The sequence below is a fragment of the Sinocyclocheilus rhinocerous genome, unplaced genomic scaffold (genome assembly GCF_001515625.1).
Source record: "Sinocyclocheilus rhinocerous isolate Xijiao unplaced genomic scaffold, SAMN03320098_v1.1 scaffold72, whole genome shotgun sequence".
NCBI classification, from domain to species: domain Eukaryota; kingdom Metazoa; phylum Chordata; class Actinopteri; order Cypriniformes; family Cyprinidae; genus Sinocyclocheilus; species Sinocyclocheilus rhinocerous.
In genome coordinates, this window is record NW_015628351.1 from 4,503,018 (window position 1) to 4,520,197 (window position 17,180).

Sequence of the window (17,180 nt, forward strand, 5' to 3'; positions counted from 1 at the left end):
CATCTTTATGATTGATTTTGAATCTCAGCATTGACTGTGGTTTCAGAGTTTTAACCCCACTCTATTGGCGCTTTTCCACTGCATGGTACGGCACGGTACGGCTCACTTTTGGGGGGTTTTCCACTGGGTACAGTACCTGGTACCTGGTACTTTTTTTAGTACCACCTCGGTTGGGGTTCCACCACTGCGTGGTACGACTCGGCTCAGTATGGCACGGCACGGCACGGCTCGGTTTGCGTTTCCACTGCAGTTCAGTACCGCTTTAGAGTGGGCGGGATTTTTATGTCACTGCTACATTCTGCAGTCCATCAGCATCTCTGAACAGCAGCTTTGTAGATGTGTTCTTCAGACCACAGCAGGTGAAATCAGCTTTGTAATCACCACTCAGCATTCATTTGCATCGCTGCATGTGCAGTTTTGAGTGCGTGAGCCTATGAGTATGCTTATGAAGCCAGAGACATGAAGTAGGTCAAAGCTGTGAGGACCGACTGACCAAGTGGAAACTGAACTGTCCCTAGGGAGGACGGGCCATGGTAGTAAGGGTTGATGCGGGAAGAGGAGCAAGTGTAGAACCAATGGTATCAGAGGCAGCACTAACAAACTGCTTATATGTTTACTACATGCTGGGCCATATAAATAACTTCTCGTATTGCACAAATCTGACAACCTGCTATAATGTTCACGTCACATTGATGTCCAAGTCACATCATGGCTTCCCCCCAGCCACCCTCACAGTGGAGTCGCCTTTCCAAGCACTCATGGGTGGGGTGATGCTTCCCAGACCATTCGTTTTCCACAAGGGAACTGGAGCATGTGCAACAATCCTTGTCACAGCTATTCTATCCATGATGTTGTAAGTCCTTACTGACCAACTACACACATATATAGTGTTTATGTTCACTGGACGCATATACGGTTTCATTATATGTGCACTCTGTTTAATAGTGCTGCCGCTGCACTGGATTTCTCTTTAGGGATCAATAATCATCAATCTTTTTATATCTGGTGAGATTGGGCGGCACTGCAGCTGTAGATGTTTTGCTCAGCTGTGTGTGCTTCTGTCTGGTTTTATGTGTATATATATATATATATATATTGTGTGTGTGTATTTCACATTATAGGATTTAGGGGGCTTAATTTCTCTTTATTTGTCACATCCTGAGGATTTTATAGTGAGAGAAAGAGAGTGAACACAGGTTTAACATGTGAGAGGAAGGAAACAAGCACAGGAAAGATGGGGGAGGTGAAGGGGTTGAACTTCTCTTTGCACCTTACAAAACTCAAGACAGGAATTTTACTGTACAGTTGGCCAAAAATATTGAATTATTCATTAGATATTAAACCACAAAATGTTAACCATTACATTGGTACATTTGTTTCATTACATTAGAATACGGCAACAGTGAGTTTTTCTATGTTATAGATAGTGTGTTCTGAGCGGTTGTTAAGCATCTGATTGCTTGTTCTGGGTGTTATTCGAAAAAAGCCAAACCCTAAGCTTCATTGTACATTATTACAAATGTGGATTTGGAAATATTATTCAAATTGATTTTAAGAATAACAAATAATCTTATTCTAGATATTAAAGGGATAGTTCATCCAAAAATTAGTAATTCTGTCATCATTTTTTCACCCTCATGTTGTTCCTAAACCTTGACTTTCTTTCTTTCTTTCTAATCTGTTGAACTAAAAAAAAAAAAAGATATTTTGAGAAATGCTTGTTTTTGTCCGTAAAATGGAAGTCAATCTGAACTGTTTAGTTCTTCAAAACCTTCTTTTGTGTTTTTCAGAAGAAAGCAAGCCATACTGGTTTACAACAACACCAGGGTGAGTAATTGATGACAGAATTTTCATTTTTGGACGAACTATCCCATTAAGGTCTTCTCATTTACTAAACTAAATTTGTACTCCTATGCAAATGACGCCGGTATTTTTACAGAACGGTGAAAAAATATAAATCTTCTAAATTCATTAGCAAAGCATATTTATGTTTCAACAACATATTTAATCATTCTGGCACATTCACAAGTCACGACCCACACACAAACACTTCTCGGTATCCTTTTAGCATCTGAAGCTTTTGCTGTCACGTTGTGACCGAGTAAATTGGCGGTTTTGTGGGCACCATTTCCTGTGAGGTGCGAACTCGTCTGAAAACTTATGCCCTGCTCTTATTGTATGCATAACAACAATGGATCTAATGAGCTACACAAATATGTGCGCATGCATTGCATACTAGATGTGGCAGATAAGCCACTTCGACGTGGCGTAACGTTCAACGGCCACAGAAAAACAACGCAGTGGAACGAAAAAAAGGCGTTCTGTGTGAACCGACCATTACAGTGCCAGCAGGTGTGTGTGTGTACAGAAGCGTCGGCCATTGTTTGTTTATTACCCATTCAATTCATTTTGTATTGGCTGCATTAGTACCAGTTTTATAGCTCATCTGCAAGAATATTAAATTCACGAGTGTACATTGATTCTGAAAGTGTGTGTGTGTGTGTGTGTGTGCAGAGAATGGGGGGGCTGGTAGTCCGCGAGGCGCGAGCACAATGCAAGGTCATTAGAGAAGCATTTCATGGCCACAGAGAGGGAGAGGGAATATTAGGAATGAGAGATGGAGCAAAACGGGAGGGGGGAAAGTCTAAGAGAACAAGACAGCATATTCATATCCATCCCTGTATTTATAGTAAGCCTGCGGGGAGGGGGGCGAGGGGCGTGGCTTCGGTTATGACATTCTCTCTGATTGCCTGAGAGCGGAGGAGACACAGAGAGAGAGGCTGTTTCAGCAAGTGTGTGTGAACCAAAGAAGGGGAGCTGTTTTCTAGCATGCATGCTTGTGTGTGCTTCCACCTTATTTTGAATGCACTCCCTGAGAGAGAGAGTCATGTGTGTAGAATGTGTCAGAGGGGGTGAAATCAAACTGGCTGCATGAAATCTGTGTGACTCAAACACAGTGTTCTCTGTGTCCAGCGAGAGGGAAAGAGAGACAGAACCTAGGAGAATGAGGTAAGACTTGGTTTTCTTTATTGTTTATGACTGTAAATTCACTGTGCAGTCCCCTCAGCATGACCGCGGTTGTATGTGTTCTCATTCCACCTCCTCACACACGCAGTGGAGGCTCACTGACATGTTTGTGTGTGTATGACAGCGGGCATTTCTTAGATGCATGCGTTATTATCCTTTCAATAGGATGAGTGTGTGCGTGTTTTTGGCAGATGCGTCCATCACGTCCACGCACAGGCTGCTTGTTTTTGCATACATGACTGATTGTGCGCATGAATGCCACACAGCGAGAGAAAGCCGCTAACTGACGGGCTGCTTCCTCTTTCAGTGCGTCTCAGCATTGATTGTTATCAGGCTGTCCGTCCCACCTCTTTGCTTCATTCTTCCACCTCATCACCTCCCTTCTCACTTCCTCTACCTCTGTGGTGTTGTCTTTTGGCGGAGGGTTTCGCTCTGTGTCGCTCTTTCTCTCTTCCTCTTGCACAATCTCCTGTCTTTCATTTTCACACTTTTTAATAATCACCCTTAAAGAAATAGTACACGTTGAAATTGAATTTTTGTCATTATTTACGCTTCCACGTGTAGTTTCAAACCTGTATGAGTTCTGTCTAACATAAAAGGAGATGTTTGGTAGAGTGTTCATGCTGCTCTTTTCCATACAATGAAAGTGAATGGTTGTCAGGCTTTAAGTATGAGAAAAGTGTCATAAATTAGTCAATTTGCACAATATTCTTAGTCATCTGAAGTCATACTATAACTATATGAGGAATAAACTTTTATTTTGGTTAATTTTTTTTATAACTTTTTATTTTACGTTTATTTTGATCTTTGAAAAAAATCTTCCCTTCTGACTCTAAAATTTCTGTATTTGGATTTAAATATTCAAATGTGACCCTGGACCACAAAACCAGTCATAAGGGTCAATGTTTTGAAATTGAGATTTATACATCATCTGAAAGCTGAATAAATAAGCTTTCCATTGAAATCTGGAATCTGTGGGTGCAAAAAAAAAAAAAAAGAGAAAATCACCTTTAAAGTTGTCCAAATGAAGTTCTTAGCATTGCATATTACTAATACATTTTTTTCAAAAAGTTTTGATATATTTACGGTAGGAAATTTACAAAATATCTTCATGGAACATGAACAATAATTTTGACCTATGCAATGTATTGTTGGCTATTTACAAATATACCTGTGCTACTTATGACTGGTTTTGTGGTCCAGGGTCACAAATATGAAATATATATTATATATATTATAATGTTCAAGTAATACATATTGAGTTTTACATATTCAAATTTATTGTGTCACAAGTGGTTATAAGACACGCTAGATCCAAATACATTTTGCATCACTGACATTAAACCTACATGAACATGAATGAGATTTAATAGTAGAAATACATTCTGTCATAATTTACTCACCATCATGTCATTCCAGACCTGTATGACTTTCTTCACAAAAGAAGATATTTTGATCATTGTCAATTGTCAATACAATGAAAGTCATTGGGTTCAAACCAAGACTGGAGCCTATTGACTTTAATTGTATGGGCAAAATAAGCACTGAGACATTTTTATTAAAAATGTTATTTTGTGTTCCACAGAAGACAGTAAGTCATACAGGTTTGGAATGACATGAGGGTGCGTAAATGATGACAGAAGTTTATTTATTTATTTTTTTTTAAAGATCTAAAAAACTACCGGTACTTACATTTCAGTCTGCTGCTCACAAAAAAAGGGAATGTGTGCTTATTGAAATGATAGTAATATGTACCACTTGTGGTGTCATCTTTGCAGCTTGACAGTCTTTGGTCATCATTCACTTTCATTTTATGAAAAAGAGAAGTATCATCATTCTGCTAAACTTCTCCATTTGTGTTCCAATGAATATAAAAATCATACAGGTTCAGAACAACGTGTGTATGAGTAAACAATGACGGGTGAACTAACCCTTGAAAAGGCAGATATGTGACAGCTGGGATAGATGCTCCCTTGAAAGAGGTATTGAAAGGTAGATGTATGAGTCTTCAGAGGCAAAAGAGGAGAGATGTGTTCCCTGTACAGAGCACATCACAATTAGCCTTTTTCACACTTCCGTGTTTCTGGCATCCGGATTGGCGCTTGCAGGGTAAAAGTTTTTCCGGTGACAACAGCGACTGTACTTAACAAGAATGAGTTCGAGAATCAAAGTCTTTTTTTACAAATGAGATATTATGAAAATGCTTGAACTGCTGGTACTTTACTCTACAAAGCGCAAACATTTCACAATTAACTGTTTGGTTAGCTCGGGTCATCACAAATTCAAGTTTGTTTAATTCTAAATGGTGACAGTTATAATTCAGTTAGTCATTATCTCACGAGTCAGCGGTCTGAGTGGCCATATAAGTTACAAACAAGTAAAATGTTATTTCTTTATAGATTATATAACAACAACTTGGAAAACAGACAAAACAGAAAAGGTAAGAAGCATTATTTGAGAAAAGGGCATACTAATATAATAGGCACAGGCCTGTAACGGAACTAACTTTACCCTGCGCTGACGTAATTTCTGATTTTTGTGAAAAAGGCTAATGTCAGACTTCAGGGGAAGTGCAGGAAAGGCTACAGTGACTCAATCTGCTTAATATGGGATTAGAGAGTGTGTGTGTGTGTGCGTTTTCATGTACACATGCTGAAAAGGAGTGACAGTGCAGGAAAGGGAATCGTGATTGTCAAATAAGCAGTCTCATCTCAGCATGACCTCTACTCAGCTCCTATTTACTGCTCTGAGCTGTCCCTCAAAGCTCTCGCTATCTCTTAAAAATGTTATTGCTCAGAAGTTGCTCTTTCATATCTTATGTGAGTTAAAATCTCAGTTATGATTTCAGACATATTAAACTGATTTCTGAAGCATCATGTGACACTGAAGACTGGAGTAATGGCTGCTGAAAATTTAGCTTTGCCATCATAGAAGAAAGATCACAGATATAGATCAAAAAAATATATTCAAATAGAAATCAGCTATTTTAAATTGTAATAATATTTCACAACATTACTGTAATCAAATAAATGCAGCCTTTGTGAACATAAGAGACACACAGACCCCAACCAACCATTTTTTGAATGGTAGTATATGAGCTGAGGCATTATTGAGATCTCTTTTGAATCCCTGAGTGTGATTACTTTACCCATTCCTCAGGAGAAAAATCTGAGATGCAGGAGTCTTCATCACATTGCTGACTTGGAAAAACCATTGAGATGCTTCAAAGATCTCATTTGTGATATTTCATTCCTATTGGCAGCCATCAGAGCAAGGCATATCTTAATTAACTTATTAGTCTCCAATATTTGCTAATTGCTTTTGCAGAAATGCATTTTTTTCCTCCATAGTCCATAACATGCATGTTCAGAATTATGCTCACTTTAATGGCTCTTGGTGCAATTGTGATGTCATTTCATTATTTATTGTAGATAATGAACATTAGCAACAAGATTTGTGGACAGACACACATCTGAAGCTTTCTTTAAAAAATGAGACCGGGGTGTGAGGAGTAACTGTCACGGATGTGGTATGCTTTATCAATGGTCACATCACATGAGTTTCTGTACTGTTGTATGTGTGTAGTGATGTTGTGGTTTACTGTTGTGTAATTAGACGAGTTGGTGTGTTTCCATTTTGAATGACATTTAACGTTATGGGTATGTTGCACTTCATAGTGTGACTTTAGTGTTGTACTGGCATATTGGCAGGATAGAGTGTGTGGGTGCTGGTGGGAAACATACATTGTGTGTTTTGGCTGTGATTTGCATCTCCAGTACCATTTAAAAAAAAGTTTATTTTTGGAAAGATGTTGATGCATTTATTCAGCAAGGATGCATTAAATTGATCAAAAGTGACAGTAAAGACGTTTACATTTGTTATTTAAAGAGAGAGTTCACCCCAAAAATGAACATTTTGTTTAGAGCTGCATGATTCTTGATAAATTGAGAATCATTATTTTATTTTCTCAAATAGAGTTCACAATTCTAAACAAACTAATGTGACAAAATATTAATTGCTGCAGTCTATTTAAAAGTGTTTAGTTATTTTGAATGAATTATTAAATATTTTAATATATAATAGCCTATATAGATTTAAAATAGAATTGATTTAATAAGCCAATTTTTAATATTAAAATTATGAAAGAGTGGTTTCAATGAATGACTCAATGACTCACTCATAAATACTTCTCTTGTTTCATTATTGGATGAATCCATGTTTTTGAACAAATCTCTTGAATGAATGATTCAATGACAAATCAATTTTTACCTGTCACTTGTCGCCACCTAGTGGTAAAACAATATAATCAACATAAACGTTATTTGTAACACTAGTTACTTTCAAAAGGTGATTTGCTCTATTTTGATTGCTACTATAGACATCATGTTTATATTTGAACTATAAACTTTTATCCCAGTATTTCTGTGATCATATGATTAACTGCAAGGCCGAAATAATACCATGTAGTTGAAAAGACTGTTTGAAGCTGTTTTTTTACCTAAACAATGGTAACTGTCTTCTCTCTGTGTAAACGGCAGCGCAAGCGCAGATTTGAATGTTCCGGTATGATTTGACACAGGTGAATCGTTGTCATTTAGAAATTAGATAGCGTGGGTGTATGAATCGATATTGCGATCTTTTAATGATTTATCGTGCAGCTCTAATTTTGTTGTCATTCTGTCTCACCATCACCAACATGTTGTTTCAAACTCATATGATTTTCTTTTTTCCTTGGAATATAAAAAGAGGTATTAGATATAATGTTCAAACTGCAATTTTCCATGCATTCAAAAGTAGATGTCAAGCTCCAAAAAAGACAAAAAAAGGACCAACTCATATTTTATGAGGAAAGTCTGTTGATGCCATACCATACCGTAGCTTTGTGTGAGGATCAGACTGAAATTTAAGTGATTATTAATTGAAAATGCAGTCTTGAAAATCATATTTGACAACCATTGTTACATTTATGAAACAGCACGGCTTAGACATTCAGCTTATTATCGTCTGTTGTGTTCCACTGAAGAAAGAAGGTCATACTAGTTTGAAATGGCATGAGGGTGAGTAAATGAACTTGAACTTTAATACTGCGGTTAGCTATACTCTTAAATAAATGTTTTGTGATGCAGTCTTTAATATTTGTGCCTTTGTCTGTGTGGCGGGAGCATCAGTCCATGGCAATGAGAGAACACAGCAGAGGTCTCAGCGGTGGTGGCTATAAGTGTGTGTGTGTGTGTGTGTGTGTGTGAGAGTCCCTGTGGTCTTCTGCTCTGAGAGATAAGACCAGAGCTCAGCTTCTTCCCAGTCTCCACTGGGAGCGTAAAACAGGATTGATCCCATGGATCTCCAATTCCCCTCAGTTTCTTTAACTCGATACAGCAGACAGATCAAGTTTAAACAGGCACATTCAGCGGAGTGGTTTCACGCAGGCATTCCACTGCTGGATCAATATATGTGCTTTGCTTGCTTATGTGTAGCAGACAGTATATGTATACATATATTTAAAAATAGAATTCACCACCACTATTATGCTGATTTGTGAATTGCTAAATATATTATGCAATTAGATGAGTGGACACCATGTGGGGTTTTATTTATAGAAATGCAGGGTTGCATTTTTTTTTTTCATCTGAAGTAGATTACAGTTAAAATGCTTCAGTCCTTTCTATAAAATAAAGAAACTACTGCCATATCAAAAACGTTGACATGCAGCAGTGCCGGCATACACTAATGCAATAGAATTCAACCCCATTGTGCACAAATCCGATTCAACTCTTGTGAATCAATAATAGCATTATCATAATGAAGTCTTTGCTGAGTTCTGATTGGCTGGCTGAGGCTTTTGACCTCTAAACCGTGAGATGGAGCAAGTGAAGAGCAAACTGTCATGACCACTCAATGATTGAGAGTCTATGATCTGCCTTTTTCATGGAGTCAGTTGACAAGGAAATGTGTTGCTTAAAAATAGTCTATACTATTAGTATTATGGATAATGTGCAATAATTATGTATTTATTTGATGCCATTGTTAAATGAAAAGCTTTGTGCTCATGTGACGGTTGAAAAAAAATGTGGTTAAATATTTACTTAAAAACAACAGTTTATATAGTTGCTAGTATATTTCACAAATAATTACAAAGAAACGGCAAGTAACACATTGAATTAAAAATTACATTTTGAAGTAGAAAGACTGAAATTGTGTTTAATTGTCTAATGTATCCCAATAATAATTATATAGGTTAGGGTTACAGTGTGTGTATACATATATATACGTACAGTTAGGTCCATGTATATCTGGACACATAATTTTTTATTATTTTAGCTGTTGACCAAAACATATTCAAGTTACAGTTATATAATGAATATGGGTTTAAAAGTGCACACTCTGATCTTTAATCTGAGGGTATTCTCATCACAATCGGAGGAAAGGTTAAGGAATTACAGCTCTTTAATATATACCTCCCCCTTTTTCAAGGGATCATAAGTAATTGGACAATTGACTCAAAAGCCATTTCATGGACAGATGTGGGCTATTCCTTTGTTATTTCTACATCAATTAAGCAGGTAAAAGTTCTAGAGTTGATTCTAAGTGTGCCATTTGCGTTTGGAAGCTGTTGCTGTGAACCCACATAATGCAGTCAAAGGAGCTCTCCATGCAAGTGAAACAGACAATTGTTAGGCTTCAAAAACAAAACGAATCCATCAGAGAGATTGCAGGAACATTCGGATTGGCCAAATCAAAAGTTTGGTACATTCTGAGAAAAAAAGAATGCACTGGTGAGCTCAGCAGTGACGTCCACAGAGGACAACAGTGGTGGACGATCGGAGAATCCTCTCCATGGTAAAGAAAAACCCTTTCACAACATCCAGTGAAGTTAAGAACACTCTCAAGGAGGTAAGCATGTTCACTGTCAACGTCTACAATTAAGAGAAGACTTTACGAGAGCAAATACAGAGGGTTCACCATAAGGTGCAAACAAGGCCAGATTAGACGCTGCCAAAAAACATATAAAAAAGCCAGACCACTTCTAGAAAAGCATTCTTTGCATGGTTGAATGACGGGACGAAAAAAGCATGGAGAAGGCTTGGAACAGCTCATGATCCAAAGCATACAACATCATCTGTGAAACATGGTGACAGAAGCAGCCGGATGAATTCTGAAATGTTCAGGGATATACTGTCTGCCCAGATTCAGCCAAATGCAGCAAAGTTGATTGGGCGGCGCTTCATAGTACAAATGGACAATGACCCAAAACATACATCAAAAACAACCCAGGAGTTTTTGAAGGTAAAAAAGTGGAATATTCTTCAATGGCCAAGCCCATCTCCTGATCTCAACCCGATTGAGCATGCATTTCACTTGCTGAAGACAAAACTAAAGGCAGAAAGACCCACAAACAAAGTCAGCTGCAGTAAAGGCCTGGCAAAGCATCACAAAGGTGGAAACCCAGTCTCTGGTGATGTCCATGAGTTCCAGACTCAAGGCAGTCATTGCCTGCAAAGGATTCTCAACAAAATATTAAAAATGAACATTTTATTTATGATTATATTTATTTGTCCAATTACGTTTGAGCCCCTGAAAATGGGGTGGTAATTCCTAAGCATTTTATGTTATATTTTTGTTCAACCCCTTGAATCTATCTATCTATCTATCTATCTATCTATCTATCTATTAGTATTTTATTTGTTTACGTGCATGTTGTGGGCATTAACCAACATCAGAGAAATGTGAGCAAGTGCTATTAAATTGTTGAAATATTAACTTAAAATATCACATCTCAAACCTTAAAATCTCAAATCTCTTAAGCGGTTTGGCTTACAAAAGTTTGGAAATCCCTGACCTAAAACTTATATGCACACCAGCATGTTTAAGTGCACACATGAGACAAATGACTATGATGAGAAACCTTTTTAACCTATATATGTAAATGTATGTCCATTAATTCACAATGTGCAGAACATTTCTGTGTGTGTTTCTCAGGTTACTCACCATATATGTGTGGTACCTTAAATTCTTAATGCACAGTGCTTGAGCAGCACTCTCTGGTCTGACTATGAGTGTGTGTTTGTGCCGAGAGCCATGATGACTCAGGTCCCTCCACCCTCTCATAAGACCAACGGCCATCACTGGCGCAACTCACAGGAACTCTAGCACAGTTCCTACAACAAACAATCAGTCACGTAGACAGAGTCAGAGCTTCTAAAAATTCCTCCTTTCCCTGTCTGATGTGTTTAAGGCCTTTAATTTGAGTTATTAGCTCATGCTTTAGAGCAGTTGTTCTCATTCAGCAGTGGGTTGCGACCAAAAATTGGGTCACAGGTTTGTCTGATTGGATTGTAGGCAGCATTGAAGATGCTAAATGCAAATGATAAAATGTTAGGATAGCAAAATAAACAGACTTCATAAGAAGGAAGAAGCAAACAGTTCCTATATCGTTTGTTGTTGACTGTGTGTCCAATTAGACTCTATTTTTGATGCTAATTCATCTGTCACTTGGTGGAAGCAGCCAAACTAGGCAGATGCCAACATGGACAGGTTGCATTGTGCAAAAATGAATACAATTTTGGTACTTTGTTGGGTTGCCACTTGACAATCAATTAAAGTAAACCCTGTTGAGAACTTAAGAGGTTTGTTTTTAGAAGCAGTTAAATGTGTGGATACTTAATTTAGGATTGACAAGATGTCTTGATGTGAGAATCTTTCTGAATCACACACACCATAGAAGACAAACAGGATGTGGGCAGGTGTGCTCTGTTCGCTTAACCGATTTTGTCGTCTGGAAGTGCCAGAGACACGTCATACTGAAGCAACATCTCTCTTCCTCTCCTGTCTCTCTTAACTTGTATTTACTTCCATATTCCATTTATGGTTTGTTTCTATCTTGTACTTTGTCTTCGTCACACCTCTTACCATAATTCTCTTCCTGTGTCTCTCTCTGTCTTTTCCAGGCAAGGACAATCACATTTAACCACAGTCTCAGGAAAGAGTAGTAAAAAACTATCAGGCCCCTGCAACGTTCTCTGCTCTGAAAACGAACCTTTAAATGCACAGACTCAGTGCTGAGAGAGAGTTGCTTGGATTGGAACTCCCACTGTGTTCACAAACACTCACACACACACAAACATACACGTGCACACAGAGACTTCCCTGTTCCGTTTGTGCTGAGGGCACAGATTGAAAGACTGAAAAGAGTGAAAAGGTTTTTCTTTAGTAGCGGTATGAACTCCAGACCGAATGTGGCATGCCTTTCTGCACTATAATGGAAATATAACTCATTTTGCAAAAAAAAAAAAAAACACCAATACATTGATACTGGAATTAGAATAGCTTCTTTTTGAAGAGGAGCAAAACTTTGCGTGATCGTCTCAGACTGTGAGTCACTGTGAACAAGTCAACAGGAGCGCTACACCAGCGAAGGAGAACATGACATCACATGGAAAACTTCGAAAGGAAAAGGGGAGTCTGGCAGAGTATGAGACACAAATCAAAGGTAAAAACTTCTAATGCTAATGCTCTCTCTTTCACTTGACTAGGTAGTACAGTCTCTACATGTAATGTTTGTTCTATGTGTGAGATGTAGGCCTGCACTGTGATGTATTTATAGGCAGTATTAGGGATGCTGTCTTCCCTCATCCAATCAGCGCTCAGCCCCAGGCCAGGGACACTAGTGCAGGGGGATACAAAGTCATCAGTTCACGCCACTTTTTGTGCTGAAAACCATCCATATGTGATCTCTTTCCCTTCTGTCTCTTTGCTCAGAGGTGCGGGGTCAGCTCTCGGAGCAGCTAAAAATCCTAGACGCGCAGCTGGAGGTCAAGACACAGCAGCTGCAGGATCTGAGCGAGTACCTGCGCAGACGGGGGGAGATTGAGGCAGAGTATGCCCGCTCTCTGGAGAAACTCAGCGAGAGGTTCACTGTGAAGACCAAGAGGTACTCATCCTACTTTTAGCACTGATGAAGTCAAACTGAGATGTGGCCTAGAGTTGTATAGCTACATATCGATCGATCGATAGATAGATAGATAGTTTGTATGACTGAGTCAATGAATCATTCATGTAACCGAATCATTCAAACACATTGGTTCATTCAGTAACCAAATGTAACTGTCTCTGTCAGTGATAGAGCTGCACGATTAATCATTAAAAGTTCATAATCTCGATTCAAACACCCATGCAATCTCATTTCTAATGACAAAGTCATATCGGAACATTCAAATCTGCGTTCACACTGCCGCTGACACAGAGAGCAGTTACCATGTTTAGGTAAGAAACAGCTTCACAACAGTCTTTTCGAACACAAAGTATTATTTCTGTATAACAATCATTCATATTATCACAGAAATACTGGGATGAAAGTTTATAGTTAGGATATAAACATTGATGTCTATGGTAGCGATCAAAATAGAGCAAATCACCTTTTGAAAGTAATTGGCTCTTAAAATAAAGTTTGTATCAGTTACATTGTTTTACCACTAGGTGGCGACAAGTAACTTGTAAAAAATGTATGTCATTGAATCGTTCATTCAAGAGAAATGTTCAAAAGCACTGATTAATCTAGTAATTAAACAAGTGAAGTATTTATGAGTGTCATTGAATCTTTCATTCAAACCAATTTTTTTTATAATTTTAATAATAAAAATAGGTTTATTAAATATATTTTAAATATATATTATATATTTACATTTTTAATATTTCATGCAAATTAATTAAACACTTTTAAATAGACTGTAGCAATTAATATTTTGTTACAGCGTCTAGTAAATGACGCATTATTTTGTTAAGTTCAGAATAGTGGAAGAATCGTGATCTCTATTTGAAGAAAAAAAAATTTGTGATTCTCTATTTATCCAAACTCATGCAGCTCTAGTGAGAGAGTCATTGAATCATTCACTCACCCGATTCATTCTAACACAGGGTTTCTTTCAGTAACCAAATAAATGACTGGCTGCATCCAAAATTTCATACTCTCTGAGTATGTACTTCTTTTTTTATAAGTAATTACTTAGTGATGTCAGAAAAGTACTTTCTATACAGTATGAATGTGTTTAGTTTGAATGTAATTAGGACATACTACATTCGTTATGTTTTCGTTGTCATATGACCTACCAGCATCAGTTGCTTTGCGGAACTGCCATTCACATATCCAGACTGTGGCCTCATGGTAAAATATCAATTGGATGTGATTTTCAAAGTCTCACTGGAAGTAGTAGGTAATTTAGGGGACTTTTTGCATATTGTTTTATAAATACTCTCAATTTGGACATAATCCTCTTTACACATGCTGTTTTTACTATAGTAGGGAAGTATGCAATATATCAGATGAGGCCATTGTATCTGTGAATTTCTAAAGGTGCTGTTGACATGAAATTTTCACCAGATGTCCGTAACAACCCAAGTAATCCATACACACAAAGAAAACAAAACAAATAATTTCAGAAATTAATTAATGTGTAATAAAATGGAATGACATGGGGGAAAGTATTGAACTTCTGAAATGTATTTAATACTTACTTTGTACAAAAACCTTTGTTGGTACTGACAGCATCAAGATGCATCCTGTATGGAGAAACTAGTCGCATGCATTGCTCAGGTGTGATTTTAGCCCATTCTTCCACAGAGTCTTCAAACCTTGAAGGTTCTGTGGGCCTCTTCTATGAATTCTGATCTTTAGTTCTTATTTTCTATTGGATTCAACTCAGGTGATTAGCTGGGCCATTCTACCAACTTTTATTTTTCTCTAAAACCAATTGAGAGTTTCCTTGGCTGTGTTTGGGATCTTGCTGAAATGTCCACCCTTGTTTCATCTTCTTCATCCTGGTACTGTAGGTGCTGGGACTGAACCAGCTAATATTAATTTCCACTGACAAGGGGCAGGATTGCTTTCTAATTACTGATAGATTTCAGCTGGTGTCTTGGCTTTCCATGCCTTTTTGCACCTCCCTTTCTTCATGTGTTCAATACTCTTTCCCTGTGTCATTCCATTTTATTACACATAACTTAATTTCTGAACTTGTTTGTTTTGTTTTCCTTGTGTGTATGGATTACTTGGGTTGTTACCAGCATCTGGTGAAAAGTTCATGTCAACAGCACCTTTAGAAATATGTTTACTGAGAAAAATGGTGACATGTTCAATACTTATTTTACCCGTTGTATCATATAGTATTATTGAGTGTACATATATTGGCATTAAAGTTGTCATGAAATGAAAATTCACACAGTTTATTTTCAAAAAGCATGTTAGTAATCTTATTGTGAACAATTTCAGTTTTCATTTTTAGAAATTTTGACCTCAATTTTTTATGGAAGTATCATAACTGGATCTTCTGGCGAAACAAGAGACTTCTCTCTGGTGATGTATACCAGATTTTAACCACTTAGTTCACTTTAACCACACTCTTTTTTTTTTTTTTTTCAGTTAATTGCAAGCTCACTTTCAGATCTGCCTCCATTCAATCAACAACTGATAGATAGAACCAAGTCTACACATTTTCTTTTTCGATAATTCGCTAATACAGAAGAAAAGATCTGTCACCATTTCTGTTACATTGAAACTTTAACCTTCTCTTTCATTCTCTCTGCTGTTGTCTGTCTTTAGGAAGGAGCAGTTGGACCTGTCGGTGGCTCAGTGCTGGTCTATTCTGCTGACCCAGACCAGGCAGGAGAGCCGAGATCACAGTTCACTGAGTGAGCTTTGCTGCAACACACTCACGCAGCGGCTCTCACACTGCATAGAGGACACACACCGCCTGGCAAAACGGGTACAGAAATCTCTCTCTTCCACTCTATTACCAGATCTAAATCCCCCTCCTTCCCTTCCCCTTTTATTTACCGAAATAACACTCCCACACAAAACACAGCCAAACCATCTTCCTTATTTCACACTGACTCTAATTCTCTGTTTTAGAGCAAGGAGGTGGGACTCCAGATGCAGGATGAGCTCTTGAAAGTCACCACAGAGATGCAGACGGTAGGTTGGACGCTGTTTTGCTGTGTACATGCTAAATTTACACAGAGGAACACGCTCTAGTGAACTGACATAGGGTCCAAATGGCATCAGCTTTGAATTACATCATCTCACTGCGGCCAGAGACTGCGTGATTAAACTTAACTAAATAACACATGATGCACATATTTGCTCATGCATTCATGATTAAATGTGTCTGCTCGTCTTTCTATAAACCCTTAAGTTACAGTGCATTTTGGTCCATCCTGTAGCACAAAAAGCCCTCATGCCCCCCTGCTTTCCTGAGCTCATTTCTAGCTGTGCTCGGGTCAGAGCTGCAAGATCAAGCCCACTGACCCCGGCTGACAGCAGCTGTGTGCTCTCTACCCTCCAGTAGACAAACAGCTTGCCTACCACAAGTGTCTTGGCTCAAGGCTCAGGGATTTTATGTTTGCATGTATGTTCTTTTTGCAGTCTTACAAGGTATTTAATGTCACTAAGAATAAATACGCTAAGCTTGATCATAAAAATAAAAATAGAACTTTATTTGAGTATGTCACAACATAAATCTTGTTTTATTCATAACTCAAACAATAAGATGGCCGGCAGCCATATCACCCTGTAGCCCAAGACTGGTTGCCCACTGAAGCTAAGCAGGGTTGAGCCTGGTCAGTACCTGGATGGGAGACCTCCTGGGAAAACTAGGTTGCTGCTGGAAGAGGTGTTAGTGAGGCCAGCAGGGGGTGCTCACCCTGTGGTCTGTTTGGGTCCTAGCACCCCAGTGTAGTGATAGGGACTCTATACTGTCAACAAGCGCCGTCCTTCGGATGAGACGTTAAACCAAGGTCCTGACTCTCTGTGGTCATTAAAAATCCCAAGATGTATATCCAAATTATATTAAAAACATTTGTCAAGTTGAATGAAATGACTTTATTTATTGCTCTCCAGTTAAAATTAAGTTGCCTCTTTATTGTAGTAGCCTACATATTATTGCCTTTAAGTGTACACATGCCAACCAAAATCATAAAAAAATGCCCCCCAAAATATCTGTGTAAATGGTTCAATAGATTAACTATGCAGAAAATTCATTATAGTTTCATAAAGTTTAAAGGGGTCATATGATGCTGCTAAAAAGAACATTATTTTGTGTATTTGGTGTAATGAAATGTGTTTATGCGGTTTAAGGTTCAAAAAACACATTATTTTCCACATA

The 17,180-nt window shown here is 38.0% G+C and overlaps 1 protein-coding gene across 6 annotated transcripts in view; it reads left to right on the forward strand.

Moving 5' to 3' along the window:
* Positions 1-337: 337 nt before the first annotated feature.
* Positions 338-17,180, forward strand: part of LOC107737637 (SLIT-ROBO Rho GTPase-activating protein 3-like) — a 39,870-nt gene continuing 23,027 nt past the window's right edge. For 3 of the 6 annotated variants that reach the window (XM_016549209.1, XM_016549213.1, XM_016549214.1), the window contains exons 1-5: positions 2,775-3,009; positions 11,973-12,514; positions 12,784-12,955; positions 15,620-15,782; positions 15,929-15,991. In XM_016549209.1, the coding sequence (XP_016404695.1) occupies positions 12,448-12,514; positions 12,784-12,955; positions 15,620-15,782; positions 15,929-15,991 (465 nt within the window). In that variant the 5' untranslated portion in view covers positions 2,775-3,009; positions 11,973-12,447. Of the gene's footprint in view, positions 854-1,758; positions 1,828-2,253; positions 2,353-2,774; positions 3,010-11,972; positions 12,515-12,783; positions 12,956-15,619; positions 15,783-15,928; positions 15,992-17,180 lie in introns of those variants that run through there. The other 3 variants (XM_016549211.1, XM_016549212.1, XM_016549210.1) reach the window with 3 other exon arrangements.